This window comes from Diplotaxodon limnothrissa, linkage group LG10 (genome assembly GCF_057381915.1).
Source record: "Diplotaxodon limnothrissa isolate DT_005_m linkage group LG10, D_limnothrissa_male_GT1.1, whole genome shotgun sequence".
Taxonomy (NCBI): Eukaryota; Metazoa; Chordata; class Actinopteri; order Cichliformes; family Cichlidae; genus Diplotaxodon; species Diplotaxodon limnothrissa.
In genome coordinates this window covers 28,909,410-28,935,993 of record NC_140605.1, presented here as the reverse complement: position 1 = coordinate 28,935,993, position 26,584 = coordinate 28,909,410, and the positions used below count along the sequence as shown (strand labels likewise).

General features: G+C 41.9%; 1 protein-coding gene across 1 annotated transcript; it reads right to left on the bottom strand.

Moving 5' to 3' along the window:
• Positions 1-1,637: 1,637 nt before the first annotated feature.
• tecta (tectorin alpha) lies at positions 1,638-26,410 on the bottom strand. Its single transcript, XM_085364065.1, has 23 exons — positions 26,347-26,410; positions 26,120-26,259; positions 25,733-26,020; positions 23,972-24,109; positions 23,697-23,862; positions 23,175-23,587; positions 22,482-23,052; positions 21,776-22,386; positions 19,405-19,975; positions 16,608-17,236; positions 15,358-16,015; positions 13,836-14,035; positions 13,217-13,597; positions 8,776-9,062; positions 8,199-8,479; positions 7,752-7,862; positions 7,352-7,554; positions 4,881-5,044; positions 4,543-4,791; positions 3,159-3,321; positions 2,988-3,072; positions 2,749-2,868; positions 1,638-1,741 (listed from the first exon to the last, which is right to left on the bottom strand). The coding sequence occupies exons 1-23, from the start codon at positions 26,408-26,410 to the stop codon at positions 1,638-1,640; spliced, it is 6,597 nt and encodes a 2,198-aa protein (XP_085220191.1).
• Positions 26,411-26,584: the final 174 nt, after the last annotated feature.

The following is a 26,584-nucleotide window of genomic DNA, read 5'->3' as shown; positions in this document are numbered from 1 at the left end:
ATGCCCATCTTTTATTTATAGTTTATGGTACTTATAAACAAGCTTCTTTCCCATTTCGATCCAAATGTCATGAATATGTGACCTTGTGACCCCTGAATGACGTCAAGTCAGCACAATAACTATTAACTGCTTGGTTTTAAAATGTAATTTAATTAAAAAAAATTTCAAATTAAAAGTTTCTATTTTACTTTTTTGTTTCATCTGATTATCAGTTTAAAATATAAAAGGTAACTTTAATAAACCTCTCCACTGAGAAACAGGAAATTTACAGTTATTTAAATGTAATTTATTCATAAATTAATAATAAAATAGTTTGATGTTTACATTTTGATGGCTCTGTAAATCAATTAAATCACAATCATGAGGGTTTCTAGTTGTTGCACCCCACCTACTCATTAAGATCTGATCACAGTTTGGACAGAATGGGATTTATGAATAGCTCACACTAGAGTAAAAACAGTCAAAACTGATGGTTGCCTGATTACTGCTGTGTTTTGTTGCTTTTTTTACGTTTTACTTGCAACTACTTAGTGCAAACATATAGTTAATTTTCTATTGCAAGGTAGTTGCAAACATTGCCTGGTGGGAGGCAACCTGTCTCCAAGCAACCGATCGCTCTCAGACAGATTGGTAAAAGTTTGCAAACACAGACAAATTGCTAGCACGCTGTAATCAACTAGTTGTATTCTGGTTATAAGCAGCAGCTACGTCACCATTTATGGAGGAGTGTAGTTAGTGGGAATTTCTGATTAATATAAGTTTGATTTGAATGCGATTTGCAGCAGATTGATTCATAATCACTATATTATCACAAACAGACTGAATGCAGTTGCCAGTTTGAGTGCATTCAATTGAACGATAGCAGACTGACGTCGTCTTATTGTTACACTAAGGTCATTTTAAAGATGGCATCTGACTAAGTGGTCATAGACCCGATCCTGTCTTTGAAGCAACAATTTCAATGGCAAAAAAAAAATCGCAAGTTCATTGCACACAGTCGTGATCTCCAGCCACTGCTTTCCTTAGTGTGACTGTAGAATAATATCAGGTATAAATACAAACAGGTGGGATCACATTTCACATTCCCTGATGATTTACAATTATGCCTCTTTAACTAATCAGTTATATTACTGTTTCTTTTTAATTTAGCCATTGTCTTTCCATAAACATCACTGTGTGATTTTAGCTGTTGTACCTTCAAGTTTGTATGTCTAGGATTGGAAAATTACTTTCTTTGGCACCATCTGGTGGTAGCATGCATAATATGTTAATTTCCTATAAAGAAATTTGTAAAAATATGTTATAATCACATGAAAACATCTACACATAGTGGCTTTAGGTGAGTGATAAACAGTGGGAGTCCTGATAAATGTAAATGAGGGAGCAGATGGGGATGAAGAAAAACACAACAAAGCAGTGAAACTGACTGACTGTCCATGTATCTAGAAAACTGACTTACCTTTTATCAATGAAATGTGGAGACAAAAATTAGTCGGTGTACAGTATATTCTGTCTTGACTTTCTGGCTGAAACACAGCTGCTCTACTGGCTAATCAATGATGATACTTTGTGCATATTCAAGTCTTTTTGTGTGTTTGATCTTTGTCATTTATTGCCTTCTCTTAGCTCACAGAGCGTTAGGAGAGGAGAAGAGTGTGAAGGTGAGCCAGGAGCATGGAGATCGCAGCGCTGACGCTCAGCAGAGGAATCGCAGGTGTGATGTTACTGCTTGAGCTCACGGCTGGAAAAAAAGAAGGGAGTATGACAACATTTGTGAAATGTGCATGTGGTGGAAATACTGTCTTAATGCTACTGGTTTTTACAAATTACCAGTTTAGTTTGTGTGCAGCATGCAAAAGCTACAAGAGTTATAAATATATGGAATTCATATGAACCAATCAATTAACTAATAATTAAGTTGAACGCCCTAAATTTTATGATTTAATGCACAGAAACTTGCCCACTTTTTTAGTTGCACCGTTCAACTGCTCATTAATGCAAATGTCTAATTATTTAATCATACGGCAGGAACTCATTATATTTAGTCATGCAGACATGACTCAAACAACCTGCTGAAGTTTAAACTGAGCATCAGAATGGGGAAGAAAGGTGACTGAAGTGACTGAATGGGGTGTGGTTGTCGGTGCCAGACTGCTGATAAGCTGGGATTTTCCCACACAAGCAGTTCTAGAGTTTACAGAGAAACAGTCTGAAAAAGATACAATTTCCAGTGAGTGGCATTTCTCTAGCTGGAAAAACCTTGATGATGCCAGAATTCAGAGAAGAAGGGACATATTCTTGGCACCGTTTGCTGCTGACCATGCCGTTCCTTTTTGACCACGGGCACTGTGGTTATAAAGGGACACGGCACGTGAGTTCTCTGTATTCAAAGGGCCTCCACATTCGCCGGATCTCAGTCCAGTAGAGCACATTGTGGTGGAGATTGACATCATGGATAAAAGCAGTTCTGAAGGCATAAGGGGTCCAATCTGGTACTTACAAGGTTTACTTAATAAAGTGTGTAGTGGCTGTATCTACAACACTTAAACTTTATTAGCTTTGCTTCAATCACTCCAATTGTGTGAAACATGATGGAAACTGTAAACTATTGAGAAACATGCAAAACCTGCTTGGTGACCCTCGTGTGTAGTTTCTGTTTTTCTGGGGCTGATATTGCCGCGGTTTAGGTCATGCTATGATTCAATAAGGTGGGAAAAAAACCTTAAAATTAGGTATTTTTGTCCTTACCCCGGCAGCTCTTCCCATCTCTTTGCAGCATCCCAGTCACACAGCTGCAGATGGGCCCAGCGGCCTTACTGGTGCAGATTTGCTCACAGCCTCCATTGTTCTCCTCACACCAGTCAGACTCTGAAAACACATCAGAAGCTAACCTACGGCTTTTTGTTTTTCCATAGATTACTTAAACAATAAACTCTAAAGCGTGTATTTTACCCAATAAGCTATTTTCTATCTAAAACTATGCTCACCTCTTCTTCTTATGGGTCCAACAGACAGTATGTGCTCTTTATGGTCACTGTCCTCTGAGTACATTCTTCTCTTATGTGGACAGTTCTGCACACACAGTTCATTGATACATCAACACCCAAACACACAGCAGGACGCTTTCTGATTTTTATTGCTCTTCTTGATTTACTCACCACTTTGCAGGCTTTCGTCTCTGAGTCGCACAGAGAAACGTCACAGTGCAGGTGGACTTCATCGTAATCCCCGATGAACTTGAAGACGGTGACGTGAAAGCGGCAGGTGAGTGATACGCCATTCTCTGCCATGCCAATGGTATTGTCCTTAATGTTTGGGCACCTAGAATAAGCAAGATATTAAATGTGCTGTAGTCAAGAAGGTGGTTGTGGGACTTGGGAGGCAGAACGGTCAACAAAAGGTGAGCTTTTAATATGGATAATGTCAACATCCAAACTAAACAAAGTCTTAAAAGGGAGTCCAAACACTGATCACAAATGCAAAGCACAAAAGGCATGACAAAGACCCGAGCATGCGTGTATAACTAAGAAGTACCCGCATGACCAGATAGATGACACAATTAAGACAAAGTAGAGGGCAGGACTATTTATACACATACATGACTAAGGAGATAACTCTTGAGTGTGTATAAATAGTCATGGAAGTAGTGTTCCTTGGAAACAGGTGAAAAGTCATACAGGAAAGATGCAAAACTAAAGCAGGAAAGGAACAACAACCGTAACTGACGCAGGGAGGGTTTAGAGGACATGCTAAACCTGGATGAACTAATTCAAGGGGAACACAGAAAGACAAAGTTATTAATACAAAAAAGAGGGGAAGGAAGTAAAAGTAATGCAGGGCATAAACAGATACTCAGGCTTCAAAATGAAGCAGGACGTGAACAAAAGACAAATACTAATCACCGAGTTTAGAAGACGCGGACAGAAGGACTATGGACTAGAATTACTATATAGTAAAAGTAGGGATCAAAGACTTTACAATCGTATAATAATAATTATAATAATATCACTAGAAACAACACTTACTACTACAATAATAAAACAGTAATAGATTAAACAGGAACCCAAAAGTTACAACAATAAAGAAGGAATCGAAAAATAATGCAAAACCGTTGGGCCGTGACATCCATAGTGCTTTATTCTAAACACCTCAAGCACATTATCTACCTCACGTAAATTTAGAAAAAACAATTTAACTAACATGCCGTGGCGTGGCCTGTTGAGGAAGTACCCAGAGACACTGCCGGCACAGTGAGGGCGTGCAAAGGGCATGCACAGTGACTGTATTTATTACTTCATGTTCTTTTTCTCAAAATGTGTGGATCAGACTATAAAGGTCATCTTAAAGCAGCAGACTGTAGTGAACCCATAGGCTTCATAAAGAGCTACATACTTTACACCGATCACACCTCAACTTCATCTTGGATTACATTAAGAGAAAAAGAAGGTCAAAAAAAATGGTTGAGTTTAAAACATAAAATAAAATCTTTTTTTTCCCACCTCTCTTTTGAGCATTTTTGGTCCAGGACTAAATAAACCTCACCCTCTCTCAATGATGATGTAGCGGAGTCGATCACTGCTGTAGCGCGACGGCGTGGCCCAGCACATATTCACTATAAGGATGAGCTGGTTTTCATCCGCTCCTTCCACAAAAACGCCTACGTACAGGATGTCTCGAGTGCTGAGCACCACCTCCCCCTCTCTGTATGGATGGCGGTACGAGGAGTTTTTATACAGAGCCATCTTGGTAACGAAGTTTCCTTCCTGGGTCGGTAGGGTGAGGTTAATGACGCTGGAGAAAAAAGGAAAAAGAAATGACTATCCAAGCGTTGAGCCGTTGTGTCACACTTGTCGGTGCATATTTGTGTTCTGCTGCCTGACCTGAGCATGGGTTTGAGGACAGTCTCCAGTGAGATCTTCAGGTCCAGCTCATAGGCGCAGGAAAACTCCACGTTGATGGTCTTGTCTCTGGTGATGATGTTCCCAGTGTTGTTCACACTTTCTATCCACACAGTGTTTTTATACATGATGTGTGTGCCGTTGGACTGTAAGAGAAATAAAGCGTAGGTGACTCATAATTTCAAATTTCTACATTAAAGGAACAAATTATCCTAGCTGCTGCTTTTGATTTCACCCATACAAAAAAATGTAAAACATCGTACAGACAGAAGACATCATAAAAACTAATCATTTAGTAATAATAATAATAATAATTAAATTATTAAATAATAATTTATTCACCAAAAACATTAGCCAGAATTAGCCAGAATTATGAGGATTTAAGAGCCAGGAGCTGCTAACGCACGTCTATAAAAGCAGAAAATTTGACATCAGCAATAAATATAAAGAAGCAACATCAATCTGAGGAAGTTATAAGACTCTGTTGATCACTTTAAAGTGAAAAATATTATTCACATGAGGAACACATTCATGAGTTGCCAATCTTCCCACAAGTGGATATCAAATTTGGAGTGCATAAGATCTTTTACACTGATGAGCAGGGGTAGACAATCGAAGGGGCGGGTCTACCAAACAATTTTCAGCCAGTAGGAAGGGGGTAGGTTGTCTGTGCCAGTGCCACCTAGCCAGCCAGCTAGCAGTGACAAAATTATTCATTGGCACGTGTTGTGGCAGTTTCAGTTAAAATGCTGTAAATGTTGCTTCCAAGATAGTGTAGACCAGGGGTCTCAAACTCCAGTCCTCGAGGGCCAGTGTCCCGAAACTTTTCCATGTGACCCTGGTGCAACACACCTGAATAAAATTAGTAGGTCATTAGCAAGAATATAGAACTTAACTGCATGCTGAAATGTCAACCCCTAACCCTAATCAACTAAATTTAAGTACCGTATTTTTCTGACCATAAGACGCACCGGATTATAAGGTGCATTAAGTGAAACAAAACAGTCAGATAATCAAACTTTACTCAACTCATTCTTCTTCTTGCCTCCACTTCCGTACCATTGATTCACTATAGCTGAATTCTCTTGCAGCTGCTCTATTCCCGCATTGTTGCAGTACATTAATGACTAACCTCGTATTGTGGATGGATTATCTCAGTTGTTCTCCTGACTGAAGTTTGGTCTGTTTACAGCATCCTGCCATGTGATTGCATTTGTTGCTAACCATCAGGAACTCTCCTGTTAACTTTTATTGAGTGGAAAAAGTTAGCATTCATCCTCTAGCTTCACTGTGTTTATATTATGCTAACATAGCTGTGTCGCTAGCCACCATGTAGCAACCCTACAAACGTCACTGCTGTTTAGTTTTCTGTCTTCATTTATGTTGGAAGTGATAGCGGAGCTGTAAGTTTGAATTTTTTTTCAGAAATCTCTCAGTCAGAACATGCTATATTATGTTTAGGTGGAAACTAGCGAGCTAACTTCCTGGTAACTTCCTGCTAACTTCTAACTCTGTTAAATTTAATAAATTCTGTTTTCATGGATGCCTGGATGTTAAGCTTAATTGTTAAACCTGGTAAAGCAGCAATGCTGATCATTTTATTACAGATGAAAGAATTTAGACAGTTTTTAACTCTCAGTGATGTCGCAGTGTTCGTTTAAAAAAGTGTGCGTGTTAGTCCCCATAGGGAAATAGTTCCTCTGCATTTAACCCATTCACCCAGTGAAGCAGTGGGCAGCCACCAGTGCAGCGCCCGGGGAGCAGTGTGTAGGGACGGTACCTTGCTCAGGGGTACCTCAGGGTAGCCATTCAGTGGAGTCGAACCCCCGACCTTCCGATCATGGGGCCACCACTCTACCTACTGAGCTATCCCTGCCCTTTGACTTTGGGACCTGAATTCGACGGAGTTTAGGACCCAGATTACTCGTGAGGCTCCTGACTACGGTAGCCGCAATGCTCCGACAATCCATCAAGCGGTGCGGCTTCGTAGCTTACCAAAGTCAAAGTCTACTAAAACATTTTTTAACAGATTTTTGAGCGCCATATAGCACATAAAATCGGTTCGAGATCAGTAAGCACAACCAGAATTCATACATAAGGCGCACTGTCGATTTTTGAGAAAATTAAAGGATTTTAAGTGCGCCTTATAGTCCGGAAAATACAGTAAATGTAAGTGTTTGGAAAAATTTACTTCTTAAAGTACTTTTATTGCACCATGTTCATTCACTCATGAGCTGCTGTAACATGAATCAAATGGCTGAATTGCCATTTGATTCATGAGGGCCGGTGTTTCAGGACACCGGCCCTCGAGGACTGGAGTTTGAGACCCCTGGTAGATCGTGTTGACGACTACATTGTAGTGTCTAAAAGGATCCAAACTGAGATGCGGGGAGCTTTATCACATTTCGAAAGTGATGACGAACACGCTGGAACACAGACGATTGCAAACTGACCTGTACAATGGAACCGCAGTGTCCCTTAGTGTTGTTAATGTGGAAGGAGATGAAGTCCTCTCCCTCAATGCCAGCGCAGTGCTCGTCGTTGATCCGGACATCTTCCCGTTCAAAGCCCAGCTGGAAGAGCTTACACTTGGAGATGGAAACCTCCATCTGAGCATGCTTACAGGTCACCTCCGCTTGGATGATGTCATCCTCGCCTAACAAACATCGACATGAAATACATGTTTTTGCATGTTGCAAAAACATGTATTTCACGTTAGCCATGTATTTCACCATAGCCATGATTAAATAAAAAAGTATTTTTTAATAGCTTTTAAAATGTATGGCTAATCAAGTAACACGGAGAGTGTCAGATATTTAAAACTGAGTGATTGCAGCTGGATGAAGCACTCACCTTCAGAGTTGGTGGGTAACTCCGGACAGCCACACAGATCGCCTCCATTCTCCAGCTCACAGGTGAAGTTTTTGCAGATCTCTCCTGCACAGGGGTCATAGATCCATTCTGCTAAAGACAGGTCCACACACAATGTTAACTGTCACACAGATGAAGGCACAAAGTTTTTAAGAACATGCACGTATCTAATACTGACAAAGCAGTCAAACAAATTTACATTTCACGTCTCATCGTAGTAACACAGTGGTCTTGATGGAAAGCAATCTGGAAATCTTAGCAAACTAAGCTCATAATGTGTGAATCAATAATATATGAGACCCAATACTTTCACTTTTAGTACGTCTGGTAAATTCAGCATTAGCGCTGGTTTATATTTGTGTAAAGTGCAAAGTTGTGTTTATTTCCACAGTGGGCATTGAGTCTGAGAGAAGTTCACGGTGCCCTTACAGCAGTTCTCTTGGGTGATCCACTTGGTTGTGAGGGTGCCCATGGACCGGCAGGCTTCTGCATAGGCGGCTAGTGATCCACAGACCTGAGCCTTGCGATGATTGTAGCAGCCATCCAGGTAGCAGGACTGGTAGAAAGGACGGGGATCCAGCAGGCCGTGGCATGGCTGGAAGAAGCCTTTGAGCTGGGTGAGCTTCTGACAGGCATCTTCACTCTGTAGAGCCAGGATGGCCGAGTTGTCACAGGACTGAGCCAAAGCCACGTACTGGGTCTCATCACAACTAGAGGAGAAAGACCAAAATCCAACTGTCAAAGGTATTAGGACGCGAGCAAAGAAGGAGCAAAGGCCCTGTTAGAATTGCTCTGTTTGCTATTATCTGTATTGCACAAGTGATATGTTTTAGCAACAGCCAGTTAATATCCAGGGTTTAAGACATGCACATGCTTGCAGACGCATGGCTTATGGATTAGGTAACCTTAACTTTTCCTTTTATATTTTGGGGATAACAGCCAAAGGTTTTTACAAGAACTGGTTATATGGACCGTAAATTCCTCCCCATCTGTGAGCCTCATCTACCTGTTCTGCATGCCGTTGGTCTTCCAGCTCTGTGCCAGCTCCAGGGCGCTGACAGCCGGCTTGCCCCTTGAGGTGATGTAGTCATCATTGGGGTCCCCATTGAAATTCCCACAAAGGCCGCACACCTTGTTCTGGAGCCGCTGGCCCATTGTGATGCTCAGGGTGTTAAAGTGGTTGTAGCGAACCTGGATGTCCTGGGGTGTGTCGATGACAATGAAGCCCTCAGATGTGGACAGGCGTGTCATCAGCCCTGTTACAAATGGTACGGATACTGGTGTGCCATTAACCTGTGAGGACAGGAGAGGCAGACACATGTAGATTTTTGACTCGGGACACAAGAAATTTTTATTTAAGTAACCAGCATTAAGGCTACGGAGGGCCTCGAGTGCTAAAATGCGTTAAATAAATACATCATTAAATAATTAATTAAATGTGTTAATGAATTTAAATTGGAATTAGCTAATTAACGAAATACATACATTTAATTTATTTCATTTAAACTTTTTAAAAAATGATTTAATTCCTATTGTATATATTTAATGACACATTTAATTGTTTCACTATTTAATACATTTGTTGTCAATTTTAGTGAATAATTTCATGGTTCCAGTGCAGTATGGAAGGCATCCATACAGATGATTAGAGCAGCTCTCTATATGTTATAATGGGAAGAACAGGAGGAACTCAGTAAAACAGGTGCAGATAGCAGCAAATACACTGGTCCATTCTGGTGTTAGTTGCCACTGTATCAGCGGTGTGGCCACACTGGGTGTCAATGAGTGGTGTTTTACTTGGTGAACAGTGGCATCCCGGGCAGCGTCTTTCACATTTGCTAGGTTCTACTAGCTTAATGTGGCCTCAGAGCCCACATTAGCTTCAGCTGTTCTGCTGCTGGCTGACCAGGAAGTTGTTCCTTGTGACAGTACTGGTACAAGTCATCTGCATTGTTTACTCCCACTGGCAGACAGGGGGGAATGAATCAGAACAGAAGTTACAAAGGTAACTATGATTCTCTGAATTCCAGGATGACTGTCAGACCTGCTGGCGGCTAAAAACGTCTCAGTGTGAGAAGATTCCCAGAGACCAGATGTAAGCTACCACGTAGTATTTATAGTACACATGCTTCAGTAGTGTACACATCATGCACGCGATTTTATTTCCGGACCTGCGCAGATCATGAGGAGACCCATCTACGTAGTTTCCTGCCATTGGCAGTTATCTGTGAATTCACAGAACTATAGTTATATTTGTAACTTCCATTAGCAAAGTTGCCACTAGAGTGTGTCAGGCCACCCTCATGGAACAAGTGCCAGAAACATGCTGGAGGTCATTTTGTTAGATACTTCCACTGTCACGCTCCTCATTGCACAACGGAGCAAATGCCAGCCCTGCTTCTGGGTGGATGTACACTTGTGGCCTTGTCTAGCTTGTGTAACAACCCATCTCCTGGTATCTCCTCCACACCCTCGAGATCATGTTTGGAGACACAACAACAACTTTCTTGCAGCGGCGCACAACCTAAATGCGAAACACGTGTCATCTCATGCTACCAGCAGGGAAAAAGGACACCAGCTAAAAGCAAAACTAGAGAAAAGATCAGGAAGGATAAGCAGAAAGCTGTGGTCTGTGACCAACGCCTGTGAAACCATTTCCTTTCTCGGGGTTGTCTTCTTGTTGCCTCTCTGGTACATATTTTTATCAATTTATTTTGAAAGGACAGAAATAAAGGGACAACTCTTCCATTTGATACAAAGTGGGTTGGAAGATTAAAGCAAAGCAGTCACCCATGTTTGTGGTCACTTAGACTACAAAAAGTTCAAACTCCTTGTTATTTCTGAACTAGCTCATCTAAAATGTGATAGTAAAGACTGAAATATTTCTGTTTATACAGTTAAAAATTCAACATATTGAAGGATTGTTGAACTACAGAGCACCTCAAACTAAACCATTTTAAATCCAGGAGGCACTCCTACTTAGATGTCCTTTTTCTGCTTACATTTGGGGATTTAGGAGGGGTAATGCTGGGTAAAATGTATTGTCAGCACTAACTGATATCCATTATGTCCTAAAGACAGCATCTCTAAGAAGCCAAATGCAAGTAATGCATTTTTTGATCATTTCTAAATCATGTATATAATATTAGCTTTACAACTAACAGCTCATGTTAAGCATGTTTTGTTTTGTTTTTTTAGTATGGGGCTTGCAAACCTTAAGATAGAATATCTGAGTAAGAAGTTAAAAGTTACAGCCCAGGTAGTTTAAGAAAACTTTCCTGTAGTTTAGGGCTGCATGTGTGAAAATGAGTATATAATAGCATGAGTAGTGGTAACACCATGTGGCAGCATTTTAAAAACTCTGCAAGACAATCAAAGATGTACATTCCCCATGTTTTTGTAGTTATATTAACATAAATACATTGCCATGTTACTGACATTGAAGCTTAAACATGATCACCTATGAGTGGGAAACAAAATTGGGCTGTCATTGGTATAAGCTGATTTCATTCTTATACAAAGATTGGCTGTTAGGATAAAACAAAAAAGAACAGAGACAGTCCGAAGCAAAGATTGTGACAATCTGAGCCTCTTCAGGGCATTAGAACTAACGCCAACATGCTTCTTAAGGCAGTCAATAAAATTAATGAATGTTAATGATGGCGCACTCAGATCAGGCAGGATTAAGACTCAGTGGGAGCTGCAGTTTAAAGCAATCAGTCATTAGCTACCTCTGTGACTGCACTTACAGCTGACTGACATGGCCTAAGTCCAGAGCTGGAGGAGATATAATAGGCTATTAGTGCCAAGGTAATTGGTAAATTGGGCTGCAGGAACTTTTTCAAGTATTTGGGAAAGAAAGAGAGAGACTTGAATCCGATCTGTTTGTTGAGGTTGATTAAAGCGTCTTTGACCGCAGCCATATGGCCAGCACACAGTAACTCGATCACATAAACAAAAAGGAGAAATCTCCTGATGGAGGCAATTTTTCTATTAAAGCAGGATTAAAAGAGGAAGAAACTGTGGTGAAAATGAAAAGCAAAAAAAAAAACCTCGGTATATAGAGTGTCCATTTCATAGTGTGATGGTTTTAGTCACTTTATGGTCTCTAATGGTAAATGGACTGGTTCTTATATAGCGCTTTTCTACTCTGAGCACTTAAAGTGCTTTATACAACTAATTCATTCACCCAATCACACAAGAACTGCCTATGTAACATTCATACACAACATGGGGTTAGTATCTTGCCCAAGGATATTTGGCATGCTAGAGGAAAGCCAGGAATCGAACCACCAACCTTGACCTGCTCTACCGCCTGAGCTACAGCCACCCCATAATGTGGCCAAGTTGTTGGCTGCATATTTCTGTGTAAAGTTAATAACCTGTTACGACTATCTTTGACTGTGTTTCAACATGTACAATTATCCCATAATCATATTTTTCTTTTTTTGGTCACAGTGTCGTCTTGGTAACGAAGGTAATCTAGGCGTGCTGATTTGGTCGGCACCAAAGGTGCACAGAAAGGGTGGGAGAGTTTGCTCTCTAAATGTGACCACAGTAAAGACAAAAACAAAACATAAATAACATTTAACTGGTTGAAACACCAGTTTGAATAAAGTGGCCTCCCATGATTTTATATATTTAATGTTATATAATGATTCAGAAACACAGGTAATGGCCGATAAAATGCTTTAAAGATTAAAATCAATGTCTCAGATCACGACACTGATGAAAAAAAGAAAAGATACAGAAATTAATGTCAAATATGGAAAAAAGTAAAACAAACTTGTGCAATAGCAACAGTTAGTGCAAAGTGGCTCCATCGTGTAGTGATTTACTCGTTCAGTTAACAAGTGAACGATCCCCAGTTCGATCCTGGAGAGATAAACAAATCCCCTTTGGATCTGTGACGACTGCTTATGAATAAGTAGCTGAAAGTAGCTTTCTTACGGCAAAGTTGCAAAAATTGGTTATTTTTTCCTCAGAACCTGGCTGCCTAGCAACAACCAACAACCCAGGACACTAAGCTACAGAGGAAGTTTACTAAAAACTAAAGTAAATGATTTTCTCCTTCTTTTTGGCTACTTCCTTTAAGGAGTCGGCACAGCTGATCATCTCAACCTATCCCTTGCATCCACCACTGTCACACCAACATGCATGTCCTCCTTCACTGCATCCACAAATCTTCTCTTCCCTCTTTTTCTCCTACCTGGCATATTTCACATCCTTTGCAGAATATATCCATTATACTCATTTCCAATACAACTTATCTTCAGTATTGTTTCACTCAAACAACTTGCGACATTTAAGAAGAGAAACCATAAGAAACATGATTCAAGTAATCCTGGGATAAACGTGCACGTGTCAAAGTCACAGAGTTAGACAGCTACACAGTGTGTGGCCTCTCTTTATGCTTATCTTCTGCTTTACTTCACCTAGCCTCTTACCTTGACAGTGCTGCCAGAGATGAGTATATTCTCCTCATTTATATACAGGTAGACATGCGAGATGGTGGTGAGGTTGGGCGTGCTCCATTTATCAAAGTTGGCAATGAGCTGGAAAGAGAGGTCGGGCAGCTTGTGACAGTTTGTGGACAGGACGAAGGAGCACGAGGCCGGCAGTCGCAGCGATGCCCCGTCGAATGTCCTGAACACTCCGCCGCCTGATGCCACGCACTGCTGGGAGCGGCGGGCAAAGCAGCCCCGAACCCCGTACCGGAGGGTGCACTCCTCCTCTGCCTTGCATCGCCTTGGATTGCACTGGATCAGGTTTCGTCCAATGCACTGGCAGCGTTTGGTGCAGTCGGCGTTCCAAAAAAGCTGCTTGGGCTAAAATAAAGAAAAACTCTTACGATTTTATATTTGCAAATAGTGTTTTAACCAAGGTTACATGCAACTTCCAACTTATTTTGGACTTTAAGAGCTTAATGGTTGCACTTACTGATAGATCCAGAAAGGTCTAGTTAAAATTTTCTATATACTTTCTATATTTCTACTGCACAAAATAACCCAGACATTTAAACATTTATAATATATTCATGCACATAGAGCTTGGTGGGAGACTGACCTCATAGTATGTGCCATCGGTATAGCAGCCACAGTTCTGAGAAAGGATGCAGCTCTTGCCGTTGAGCACGTAGCCCTGGTCGCACTGGCAGCCCTCCACGCAGTCCTGGCTGCAGTCCCTCTGGCCGCGGGCTGGTGCACACTGGGGCGGGCAAACTGACATGCAACTGGAGTAATGGCTGTTAGGTGGACAGCTCTGGACTGGGAGCAGGCAGGTTGGCAAAGATATTAGCTAACAGTGACACTAACTCCACTCTAAAAATGTTTGTGGTGTTAATAAATCTTTAGTGTTTAGGGGTAAGAAACAGCTGGCCATGTCAAGAGCTCATGCAGATGTGCAGCAGCTGTTTGGCCCTTTGGGTGAAATATATTTTATCTTTATTATTATACTATTTATTATTTCGGAGTGTAAGAAAGTTGAGGTGGACTTCAAACCTGGTTATCCCTGCTTAGAGAAAACATCCAAAATAAGAACCTATTCCATATAAATACAGTTTTAAATGCACTAATTATCATGATGTAGCTCATTTCCTTATAGAATAAATATACAAACACAACTTAAAAATTACAATTTGTGGTTTTAATGATTTTATCTTAAACCTGCATAAGGTGGGTGGGATAAAACCAGATTTATTTTGCATTTCTGATAATTCTTATCTCTCTGATATTTTTCAGATGAGCTACTTTCTTTGATTAAAACAGCCATTAATGATGACACGCTGTTGCTTCTTCACAACACACAATCTATTTTTCCTAGAGGCAGATGCTTCAGCTACCAGGCTTCTGGAACCAGCTCCAAGTCTGGATTCATGGAGCAGAAACTCTCTTTAAACTTAACTTAATAGTTAGGATTGGATCAGGTGAGTGTAAACCATTCCTTACTTCCTCTGCAATTAATCTCTGCAGGCAAGAAAAAAAGGTTTTGGTGCCACAAGTTTTCTGGTGTCCTTTTGCAAGCTTCCCTTGCATGCAGATAAACAATCTATGTGGGGAGCAAAACAGGGATGGTACACGCTGAAATGCATCAGATAACTATTATCTGCTGACGAAGTTTTACCTTTTTTATTTGGATTTTATCTGGTGGTTATACCAGCCAAGTCAGGATAATAGCCTGTGGGTTCTCAGACTCAGGCTGGCTGGAGGAACTCCCATGATGCACTTCACCTCTACTTCCCAGCTTACAGCCATCACACATTCATATGCTATTATTACTTTTTTTTCTCTCTTCATTCTCTCCTCATTAGAACCTGCCTCTCTCTGAGTTTGGTTCTGCTGGAGATTTCTTCCTGTTAGACGTCATTTTTTTTATCCCCACTGTCTCCAAGTGCTGCTCATAGGGCACTGGTTTCTAGCTACGTCCGTGTAAATATTATTCATTTAAACTGGCCTTAATTTTAATTATAAATTCTCTCCAGTAATGGTGCACACAAACCTGAAACTTAAAACGGTGCCTGTGACTTTAAGAAGGAGAATACATCTTGTGATAACACAATGGGAAAAACTCTACAAAAACATCTCCTCACCACACGGTGTGTCGCTCCTCCAGTCGGTGACATGCACCCCTTGGGTCTGACAGGTGCTGGCATAGATCTGCAGCCAGTTACAGATTGTATCCTGAGCTCCCTGATCCAAGCAGGTGTCCTGGAGGCAGCTTTGATAAAAGAACGCTGGCGCCACCTTGCTGTGACACCGTGCAAACACGCCTGACCGATCAACAAGTAACCCACACAGCCTCACTGCCTCGGGCTCCACAAACACATAGAGCCCGTCACCGATGTGGAAACGTATGCCAGTGCTGACTCCATTTGCTTCATCGTCGCTCCCAGCGTTCATGTTGGCATCAGCCACCATGAGAGGGGTGTCGTTTTGGGAGCTTTTCTCTCCGAGGCCACAGCGCGGGCAGGAGTCACCGCAGCCCACCTGGCAGAAGGTGTCCCTCTCCGCCCAGGCCATGCCCCAGTCGGTAGTGGAAAGGGTGGGTGGGGACAGAGGCACGCCCTGGCAAAGGCCACAGGTGGAGTTGTAGAGGTCGCGGGGTAAAGTCAAGAGCAGGAGAGTGTTCCAGTCAAAGGCCACCTTCAGGCCAAAGTCTGTCTCCAAAATGAGGTGCATGCCAAAGGTGAAGATATTGACCTTTCCTGGGCCCAGCTTCAGGGGAAGGTACAGTCGCTCCTTATTCACCTGAGTGAAGAGAGAAATCATGTAAAACTGGTTAAAGATTTAATATAAAATCCCAACTAACATAAAATCATTCCTACAGGAGCAACTTCTAGAAACAGAAGTTCAAGTCTCTAATCTAACTGACTTGTATATTTTCCAAGTATGTGGGGAAGCCCAGGTGGTGAACAGCTACTATTAAGACTGACTGAAAGAGTTTCTGTGAATTCCTCTCAGTATAATTGTCAGAGCGAGAGCGAAACGGAGAAAATTAAAGAAAGAAGGGTGTGTGAGCGAGTGTGTGGGTGGATGTGTCATTTATGTTGCTCCTCAGATCTTTTAGTCGCTTTGTGAACCTGGTCCAAATGTCGCTCAGGGTCGAGGTTTCGTCTGAGCCAAATCCAGGCCGATAAAAGATGCCCATTGAAATTAGATCCACCTTAAGCCAATCAAAGAGGAATTCACCCTCTGCCTGGTTATTCTATCGGCTTGATTAGAAATAACATGTCCTCACAAATGCAATAACCTCGACCTTCACAGGGCATGCAAAGAAAATAAAATCTGTTGAAGATTACCTCATTGCACAGACATTCTCATATATCAACCTAATGCTTACCGTGACAGTGTTTCTGTAGCTTCGAGATGCTTCAATTTCATACTCATAAACTTCCAGCACAAAACCCCTCACCCAAATTGCTTGGCTCGTGTCTCTGTCCTCGTTACGAACCGCCAGTTTAAATGGAGGAAAAGTTCTGGTGATGGGTACGTGCGCCATGTTCCCCCTCCCACATCTGGTGGTGACCATCCTGAGAGTGCAAGAGCTCTGCAGCTCGAACGGCACTCCGCCAAATGGCAAAAAATGTCCATAGCCAGCTGCCACACACAGGGCCTCAGAGCGCGGCTGGCAGAAATACAGGCCGTCATTCTCCTGGCAGTACTCCTCAGGGTGACACGGCGCGAGCTGACAGTATACGGTGTTGTCAGAGCCATTGCAGTAGCAGCGCTCCTGGCACTCCCAGTCTGTCCAGAAAGTCTGGTTGGTGGCCAGCTGACGCCTGTGGTAGATGCAGCCACAATCTCTGCGCGCCACGCACAGGCCATCCCGCAGCGCGAAGCCGTCTTCGCACTGACACCCCTCCTGACAAGGCAGGGGGCACGGCTCTTCGGGGTCGTCCAAGTTGGCACAGGTCAAAGGGCAGGCGCTGGTGCACTCATCAAAGTGACTGTTCTCTGGACAGGGAAGAGCTGAAGAAGAGTGAAGGTCAGGGAGAGCAAGACTTAAGCCAATGTTCAGTCAAATATCTTACATGTGTTTTTATGTTATCCTCTGTATGTGTAGTACAAAATACACTGTGTATCACAGTCACAATACAAAATCACTGTAACTGGTTCCAGTTTTACTTTCCTTCTGACAAGATAAAACAACAGCTCCAAACAAGTGAGATGATAGAAAGAATCTAGAGACCATTGCTACAGATGAAATTAAATAGTTAAATATTAGGTTAAGTTATTGTTGGGATTTTTTTTAAAGAAAACGGAATCAGGTGACCCTCAACCCTTCCTTAGTTATACTGCAGTAGACCGCGGCTCATGGACGCTTCCCATGATGCACTGAGTGTTTTTCATCTTCACACACTTCATTTCGCTCTCTTTGTGTTTATACACCACTCTGCATTTAATCATTAGTTATTAATAATCTCTGGCTCTCTTCCAGAGCGTATATTTTATCCTGCCTCCCATCCCTCACCCCAACCAGTTATGGCAGATTGCCGCCCCTCTCCGAGTCTGGTTCTGCTGGAGGTTTCTTCCTGTTATAAGGAAGTTTTTCCTCTTGGGACAATCCACTTTTATAATTCTCATGCAAAATATATGAAAATACCCAGTCGCATTGTTATTATTGCTACTGGAACAAAGTTTTCAACAGTGCTGGTGGTAAAACTCAATAATAACTTACAATAAACAGGAGGGTTAAATGTGTTTTCAAGACACATTATACATTGTTGGGCTCTGAGTTATCAGAGCCCATCAGCAAGACTATGTTTTTACTGTGTTTATTTTTGGTTTTTAGCCTTTTTCTCTTTTTTTCTACTTTTTAAAAGTCATGATCAGCCTTTGTTGTTTTAAAAAAATATGAATTTAACTTTTTAAATTCGTTTTTTAAACAAACAAAGGGGTGGAACAGTGGTGCAGTAGTTAGCACTGTCGTTTCACAGCAAAAAAGGGTCCTGGTTTCTAATCCAGCTTGGAGCTTTTCCGTGTGGAATTTACCCTGGAGAGTACCTGTATGGTTTCTCTCCAGGGACTCAGGCTGTCTCTCACAAACACATGCACATTGGGTTAATTGGTGATTGTAAATTGGCCCTAGGTTTCAAAGTAAGTGTGCATAGCTGTCTCTCTCTCTCAGTCCTGCGAAGGACTGGTGACCTGTCCAGGGTGTACCCTGCTCCATGTCCTATGGCAGCTGAGATATTCTTCAGATCCCCCCTCCTTATCCAATATGGATAAACAGAACAATAGCTTAGCCACTAGCTAGTAATGTATATTTCTTGCAGAGTTTTGGCAAAGTCCTAGAAGACTTTAGAATTCATTTATATGTGTTTGGGGGTAAATAGTCTGGACACACTGCAGGTTATTTATACCAAATTTTTACTATAGACACTGCTGCTCACAGTCTTTGATCACAGGCTCAGAATTTCTTGTTTTTTCCTAATGAAAGATTAAAGACCTTGCAATCTGTGACACCAAGACTTTGGAACAGTCTCCCAGCCCAACTGCAATGAGCTGACTCTGTGGACTTCTTTAAAAAGCGATCTTAACTTGATTTTGTATTGCTATTGCTTTTCGATTATATTTTACGATGCTTCATCCCAGTGTTTATTTATTTTGATTACATCTTTTGAATGCTTGTCTGTGAAAAGGCTTTATAAATAAACTTTACTTACTTAATTATTAGATTTAGTCCGTCTATGCATCTCTGTTTTGGATCTACTGAGAAGAGTTTGATAATCGACAACTTGCTGATCTTTCTAATGACCAGCAAGAGGTGACTGCTCTGATTTCAACAAGAAATCCAGCTGTGTGAAAATCTATAGAAAAATTTCGTTCAGTGCCCTTCATTTGTGCTTTAAGTAATCACTTTTATATATGTTTATGGCCTCAGCTGCTGCTATGAAGTCATCTGGACTAAGTTTATGGTCCCTGTTAGCCTAAAAATGGAAGATGATGCAGTGTATAGTTTAGGGGATGCCTTGATTTTACAGTCATTTCCCGCTGTTTGTAACATGGCCTTTCAAAACAACAAGCTCGCCAGGGAAAATGCTCAGTTTGAGACCTGACAACAGGCCCTCACTAGCCAATGGTTGACGTAATGGTCCATCTTTTATATAGATGTAATAGCCAAAACGGTTACTCACGACAGTTGGTGGTGCTCCTCCATGAAGCAAGTCCTACTTGAGCATCCTGACAGGCGGTGGCGTAAGCCTGCAGCGAAGAACACAGGGCTGAGCGGTTCCCTTCCCTCACGCACATGTTATACAAACAGTTCCTGAAGAATGGCGAGGGGTTAACCACTGCGTGACACGCAAGAAAGGAACTATTCCCGGGGTCGTTGATATTGCCGCACATCCAAGGGCTCTGATAAAGACGTAAGTCTGTGCACATGCGATACAGGTCGTCGCAGTCGCCATTGCAGGTAATATCATCAGCAATGGAGCGCCAGCCGTCTGTGAACTGTTCGATTGACTCTGCCTGGCGTCCATTGGGTAGGCGAAGGTCATCGGTTGCATTGCTATTGAAAACACCACAAAGACCACATGTAACATTGTAGAAGAGGGTTGAAAGGGAGATATTGAGGAATCCTTGATGTGTGTAGTGGACACGAAGCAGACCGCGGGACTCCACCACTGTTGCATTGCCCGGCGCTCTGTATATCATCATTGTCTCCATTGGATGGACGTATGGGAGCAACACTAGTTCACCATTCACCTGCAAAATAAAAAAGTGAAATATATTCAGCTGGTTCCAAGCCTCATTTTCATTGGACTCAAGAAGGCCTTCATTAAAAAACCGTTCATGTTCCAAAGTGCATTTATGTGAACTAGTTAGTTTAATTAATGCCAAAACCAGATGGCAGTTTTCAGACTTATAATGTCTGAGACATGCTTTTATGGTCACACTCTCATATTGCCTCAAACAAATCTCAAGCCTATTACAGGTGATTAAAAGCAAACAAAAATGATGATATGCTGAGATCATTTTTAAGTCTTAACATCAGCCTTGTTCAGCACAAACATTTTTTTTCTTTTAATGAGGCTCTCTAATGACTGGAGAGAGATTGTGGACTGCAAACATAGTTGTGTTCTTTGCTTCTGGCTGTTTGACTTTATTAAATTTCTCCAGTTTCATAGCGTCCAACGATTACACCTCCAAAGAAAGAGAGCTGCTCTCTTGTTTATTAATGTGGCTATAATATATAACTATTGTGTCAACAGATGCTAAAGTTAGATACATTTTTCCATGTTTAGAAAACCTTTAATAGGCTAATAAGCTAACATTTTTGAGCAACACAGACAGCAGAGATGTGTATTATGAAGCAAGATTTTGTGACTAAAGCTGAAGACATAACCCGCTTGGGGGCAGATTATGTTTGAGATTAGAGAAAAGAAAATCAGAAGATATGAATTCACTGTCTGGTGACCAATCAGCTCCCTGGATCAGAATTTCCAGAAAACCTCTGTGCACAGATAGTAAGAGGGTCTTTTTTCTGTTTCTGTTATTTAAAGAATTCTTCAACAATTTTATGTAAGCATTAATATAATATGCTAAAACAAAGTTTTCTCAGTCGTTCAGAAGATATTGGAGGCCTTTTATCTATTTCTTTTACCTAACAACTTCCAGTTCATTTTAGCTAGCTAGCTAGCTAGCATTCCTTTAGTTAAAATATTGGTACGCTGTTTTTTTAATTTGCAGATAGCCATTTTAGCAATTAATTTGTTCATTCATAGTGTTAGCTAACAGTTTACATTGCTAATGCAATCATTTCCCAAGCACTTCAGAGAACTTATTCATTTTCCAAACAGCTTTAACTGTTAGCCACATACAACCTCTTTTAACAACCCATTTGTTAACACTACGACTTATTCTTCTTCCTCTTTTGGCTGCTCCTTTTAGGGGTCTTTGTAGTGGATTATCTGCTGCCATCTCACCTCATCTCTAGCTATTAATCTGTCAAAACAACCTCATGCATATATATCCTCCTTCATTATATCCACAAATCTTTTTCCTTTGTCTTTGGCCAACAGTAGCACAGTTTCCACCGCCACTCTGCTGGCAACTGGAGCACTGGACCTGGCCAATCTGGTAAGAAAATGGCATTCTTTGTGATCCCCATTTTTGATTTGGTACAGATTTTATTCCAGGACCCTCTTTCTGTTGCTACTCTTCCTATTTTTCCAGATATGGGACTCATAGTAGATGTAGGCTTGACTGGCTTGTAGTCCCACTGTGGTTGTGTTCATTTGTTTACCGGATGACCATTGCTGGCTGATAAAAATAATTAATGCATTTATTTTTGCTGTTTATTTCTATTGCTACTGCTTATGCTTGGGTTTGAATTAGTTTTTTCAGCTTAGACCTCTACCTAAATCACAATTCCAGCGTTTTCAGTTTCAATAAAAGCGAATCTGTTCATATACTTGCGGCAGTGCAGAAGTCTCCACTCGCTATTTTCCCAGATCCCCAAAAAAAACCCCACAAGATTTTTACTTTTTATGAAGAAATACTAACCTTGACTGTATCAAAATCCAACCCTCCCATCTGTGCCTCCACGTTAGCTAGCGTAACTACCACAGGTCTTTTCCAAGCAGGCCCTTTGTTGACCAACCGCCGGCCTAGCTTCACCTCCACCATCGAGCCGTTGGCTGGCACTGGAGCGCACAGCTTCAGTAAGTAATAAGAGCTGTCATCTGGGAACGACAGGAAGGTGCCATCGAAGGAGGATGTCACTGAGTTTTGGGTGACTGAGCAAACCCCTTCTCTTCGAGGGTAGCAACCCAGCAGGCCAACCTCTGCCTTACACACCTCACCCTCCTTACAGGAATCATTGAAACAAGAAACTTCCCCAGCAGGCCCACAGGTACACCGGAGGGTACATTCTCCTTCTTCACCGCTGGGACCTACCCAGAAAGTCGTATTAAGGGGGTAATAAAGGCCATTATGCTCACAGCCACAGTCTTCACGCTGTACACAGCGGCTGCCACTGAGAACATAGCCTGGGTCACACTGGCAGCCCTCAGTGCAAGGATGAGCACAGTACAAGGGAGCGGTGAGGTCTGAGCAGGAAGCTGGACAGGCGCTTGTGCACACTTGATACTGGCTGAAGTCTGGACAAGACCAAGCTAAGAAACAATAACGGAGAAGAAATTAATTCTGATTTCATATGGTAGATAAGTGCTTTCATGTCAAATTTAGCATTAAGCAAACTGAATCTCACCACAGAAGGTGCGAGATCTCCAAGGTCGTATTGTGACACCAAGGGCCTGACAAGCCAGTGCATAGGCCTGGATGGCCTGGCATAGACTAGTGATGTTATCCTTGTTGCTGCACATATCATAAACGCAGCTGTACACAAAGGCTGTAGGATCCACAACAGCTCTGCAGTCCCTGAATGGTCCATCAGTTTTGTTAATTAACCCACAGTAGTCAGACCGAAAGTAGAAAGCTTCTGCAAGAGGGTCACACATGCTGCAGTTCTGTGCACATCCATCTGTACACCTCCAGTCTGTGTCCTCTGCCCTCCAGCTGCCTCCCAGCTCCACTACACTTTCTGCCACAGTGCCATCAGGTAGTACGGGATCATCGGCAGGGTCATCATTATAGTTGCCGCAAAGGCCACAAGTGTTGTTGAAGTAGGAGCTGGGTAGGGAGATGGATGCGTAATGTTGGCCATCGTAAGTTACCAAGAGTCCAAAATCAGTTTCTAAAGCAATGGCAACCCCAGATTGGTACACCCTGACAGCACCAAGCTGGAGTTGGACTGGTAAAGTCTTCACCAAGCCATCCACCTAAAGAGAGAAAAAAGGATGTTTTGGTAAGGGAACAGGTAGAAATCATTAACCAATATCTAGACAGTGTATCCAGGAGGAACGCAGCTATGTGCTTATCTTCTGTATCCATAGATTCTCACCTGGACTGTTCCAAAACTTCCTTTTGGCAGCGTAACTCGGTGACCATACACCTCCACTGTGACGTCTCTAAGCCAGGAAACAGAGGCAGCTCCACGGTTCTCGTTTTTGGCCTCCACACTGAAGAAGGGCAGCCCTGCTACCTCCCAGCAGGGCCGAGCCAGCAGGTAGGAGCAGGTCCCCTGGAAGTGATAGAGGAAGCCATCGAAGGTGTGATAGTGGGGGTCTCCGAATACCACGCAAGTGCTGGTGCGAGTGGGCTGGCAGTAAAAGGCTCCTTCCAGCTGCTCACAGGTTTCAAGCTGCCCACACGGAGCCTCTTGACACTGCACCTCATTATCGATGTCGAGGCAGCGACACCGCTGTGAGCATCTGTCAGACAGCCAAAAGATCTCTCCCCGTCTGTAGTAACGGCCTGGAAAGGATGTAGAACAAAGTAGCATTTCATGGACTAATTTTAGTGAAGAATTCTTTGCAAAGAGTCAACCTGCATGCACATTATCAGTGTTTGATGTTTGACTTGCCATTGTAGCTGCAGCCATTGGCAGGATTAATCAGCTCAGTGTCTACACGGAAGAACCAGCGCCCAGGAATATTTACATTAGTTGTTTGTTCAATGTTCACTACATCATTTGACCGCGATCCCGGCAGGTTGAAGAAATGGCCAATATCTCCACCATTAAAACCTGACTAAAAAGGGGAGAGTTGTGAGGCATATCAGATTGAATGTCCAGAGGATAATTTCTGTATACGAAAAGCCTTATTGTCCTTATGAAATTAGGAGGCACAGTGAGAATACCTGAGCTGTTGTACCGCCCAATCCTGTTAATGGATCTCCACCACTGGCTGTTCCTGTGCTCCATGTGATTTCGGCGTAGTTGAACATACTGAAGAATGCCACGCCATCTGAGATGAGTACAGTTTGGAACGTGTTCACCTTTAAATCAAACAAATGGATTAAAAAGATTTTAAGAAAGAAGAAAAGTGAATATACACTAAACAAATGTATAATGGATGAAAATCTTTTTTTTTTCATGTAATTAACACCACAAAATAGACAGGAAACTTAAATACAAAAAACCTGTTCCTGATTTAGCGTCATTTTAAAATTATGTTGCTCTGTACAGTGATGAGAATTGCCCACCTTGTTACAAACTGAAACAGTTGAAAACTTCCTGGATATTTTCTTATGTGTTTCTCTAAAAAGTGATCTCTCATATGGCACTTATCTAACCTTACTAACCATTAACATAGCTTGACACAACAAGCTACTTTCAACCATTCATACACACAGCAGTCTTTTTGTTTCACATACACACAGGCACACACCGGGTCTGAAATAAATACCCACTAACTGCCAAAAACGAGTAGATTTTCAACTTGGTGGGTTAATCGTGGATAGCTTTCTGCCACACAAATAGAACAATGTAGTGAGTTGCTTTGTAGTTAAACTGATAAACTATTAATAAATATACCTGAAAAGGTTTTGTTTAACTTTTGCTCCTGCCTCATAATTCAATTTGTATTAATGTGTTATCTATACAAAAACCTATTCATGTGATAGAAAAAGGCAGTTTTAGCTGGTTAAAAACATTATTGAGTGGTGCAGGTTTTACTGCATGAGCCCCTTTTGCACATATACTATATGGACTAAAGTAGTGGACCACCAACACACAAACAGGAGCTGCTCATCCACTGAATGAAGTTCCCAGTAACAGTTTTTGTGCTGATGTTAATGGCGATTTGAAGCTCTGCATTCACTGAGTCATCAGAGCGTTGGCGATTGTTACACAGTTTGTGACACTGCTCTGTAACTTTACGTGGTCTGCCACTTCATGGCCGTTGCTATGGATCCTACAGACATGTTTGGTGAGCTGGGGATGAATTGTAAGCTTTCGAATTAGTAATTCACTCTGCAGCTAAACCACCCAAAACACATTAATTACATTTAAATTGCAAAATAACTGTTTACTTGTCCAGAAACAGATGTTGGCTAGATTTGAGAAGTCTAAAGTAAAATATAGCAAGCTAAGCTGGGTAAACTACATGCATCTAACAAAAAAATACAATATAGCTACAAATAACACTTAACCTAACGTCCATCCATCCATTTGCTTCCGCTTATCCTTTTCAGGGTCGCGGGGGGCGCTGGAGCCTATCCCAGCTGTCGTAGGGCGAGAGGCAGGGTACACCCTGGACAGGTCCTTAACCTAACGTATTTACATTATTTTATCTTCCTCATTTTCTTTGGGATGGTAAAGAAAATTGCATAGGGACCATAAAATATCCTCAAACACACGTGTATAGCATTATGTCTGAATGGCATGTTAGTTCTTATAATGAGTGTGTTTGAATCATATATGGCAACCAGGTGGCAATTATTGAGGCTCACACATTTATATACAGTACCAAAGTCTGTGTACACATGAGAAATACAGCAGATGAAGATGAAGCAGATGCACGTGGGGCATATTTTCCCCTTTTGATCAGCCAGTTCCTATCCACATACTGGTGGAAGTGAATGACCAGAATTCAAACTATGCCAGAGTTAAAACTTTACCGGAGTTGTCTGGCTTCCTCCATAGAAAGTGACTTGGTGCCATGTTGAAATAAAGACCCATGTGGCAGTGAAGGTGGGCATGTTTTTGAAATACTTCCGGACATCTTGTGTTGCCCTTTCGAGAATTTCTGGCTCGGTGGTCTCCCGGTAGTACACGTCTCCGCGGATGCCATTGTGCACATCTGCCCAGAGTGGAGCAATAAATGACCTGCTGTCACTCAGGGGAAAAGCCTCTGGTGTGAATTGGCTAACCTGCACGTTGAAGGAGATTACACCATTGTTGTTGACCTGTGAGAGGAAAGAAGAGGATTTTTATTTCAGTTTCATGGTCCAGCATTAGTTAGCTTTAAAGATATTGATTGAAGGACTGTGGAATTCAGGGCTTACATAGATAGAGCGGTAAGGGATATTGAAGAAAATAAAGGGGATGAGTAAAGTAATTTCAGGAGAACTTCCATCGTCCATCTTTGGAGTCTCTAGATCCCTATGGCCAGGTCCATACGGATACAGCGTATCCTGAGTGTTACCTTGAAAAATAATGTACAAGAGCTCATCAAATTGTAAGAGTTGAGGAAGAGAATGGTATGCTAGCTCAATATTTGCATGTCTTATACCTCTTGTGTGTGCAAAGATGCTGAAGATATGGAGCAGAATGACTGGACAGCCTGGCCTGACCATTCTGTCAAAAAAGCAGAGACACAATTTAAAGTGGTGTTACTTAATCTGTGCTGCATTTTCCTTAAAGCTAATGGAAACCCAGGAAGTCATGAGTCATAGGACAACTTCCCATAAGCAAGGCTGTGAGACAAAAGAAGTGAAGAGGTAGAACCAACGAACCAACGTCACGTTACT

Bases quoted from the DNA above. Each gene is read 5' to 3' on its own strand.
- tecta (XM_085364065.1), bottom strand. From the start codon at position 26,410: ATGGTCAGGCCAGGCTGTCCAGTCATTCTGCTCCATATCTTCAGCATC. The intron at 22,387-22,481 runs GTGAGATTCAGT...ATTGTTTCTTAG, and splicing joins GAGATCTCGCACCTTCTGTG to CTTGGTCTTGTCCAGACTTC. The intron at 8,480-8,775 runs GTAGATGAGGCT...TTTCTCCTCTAG, and splicing joins ACCAACGGCATGCAGAACAG to TTGTGATGAGACCCAGTACG.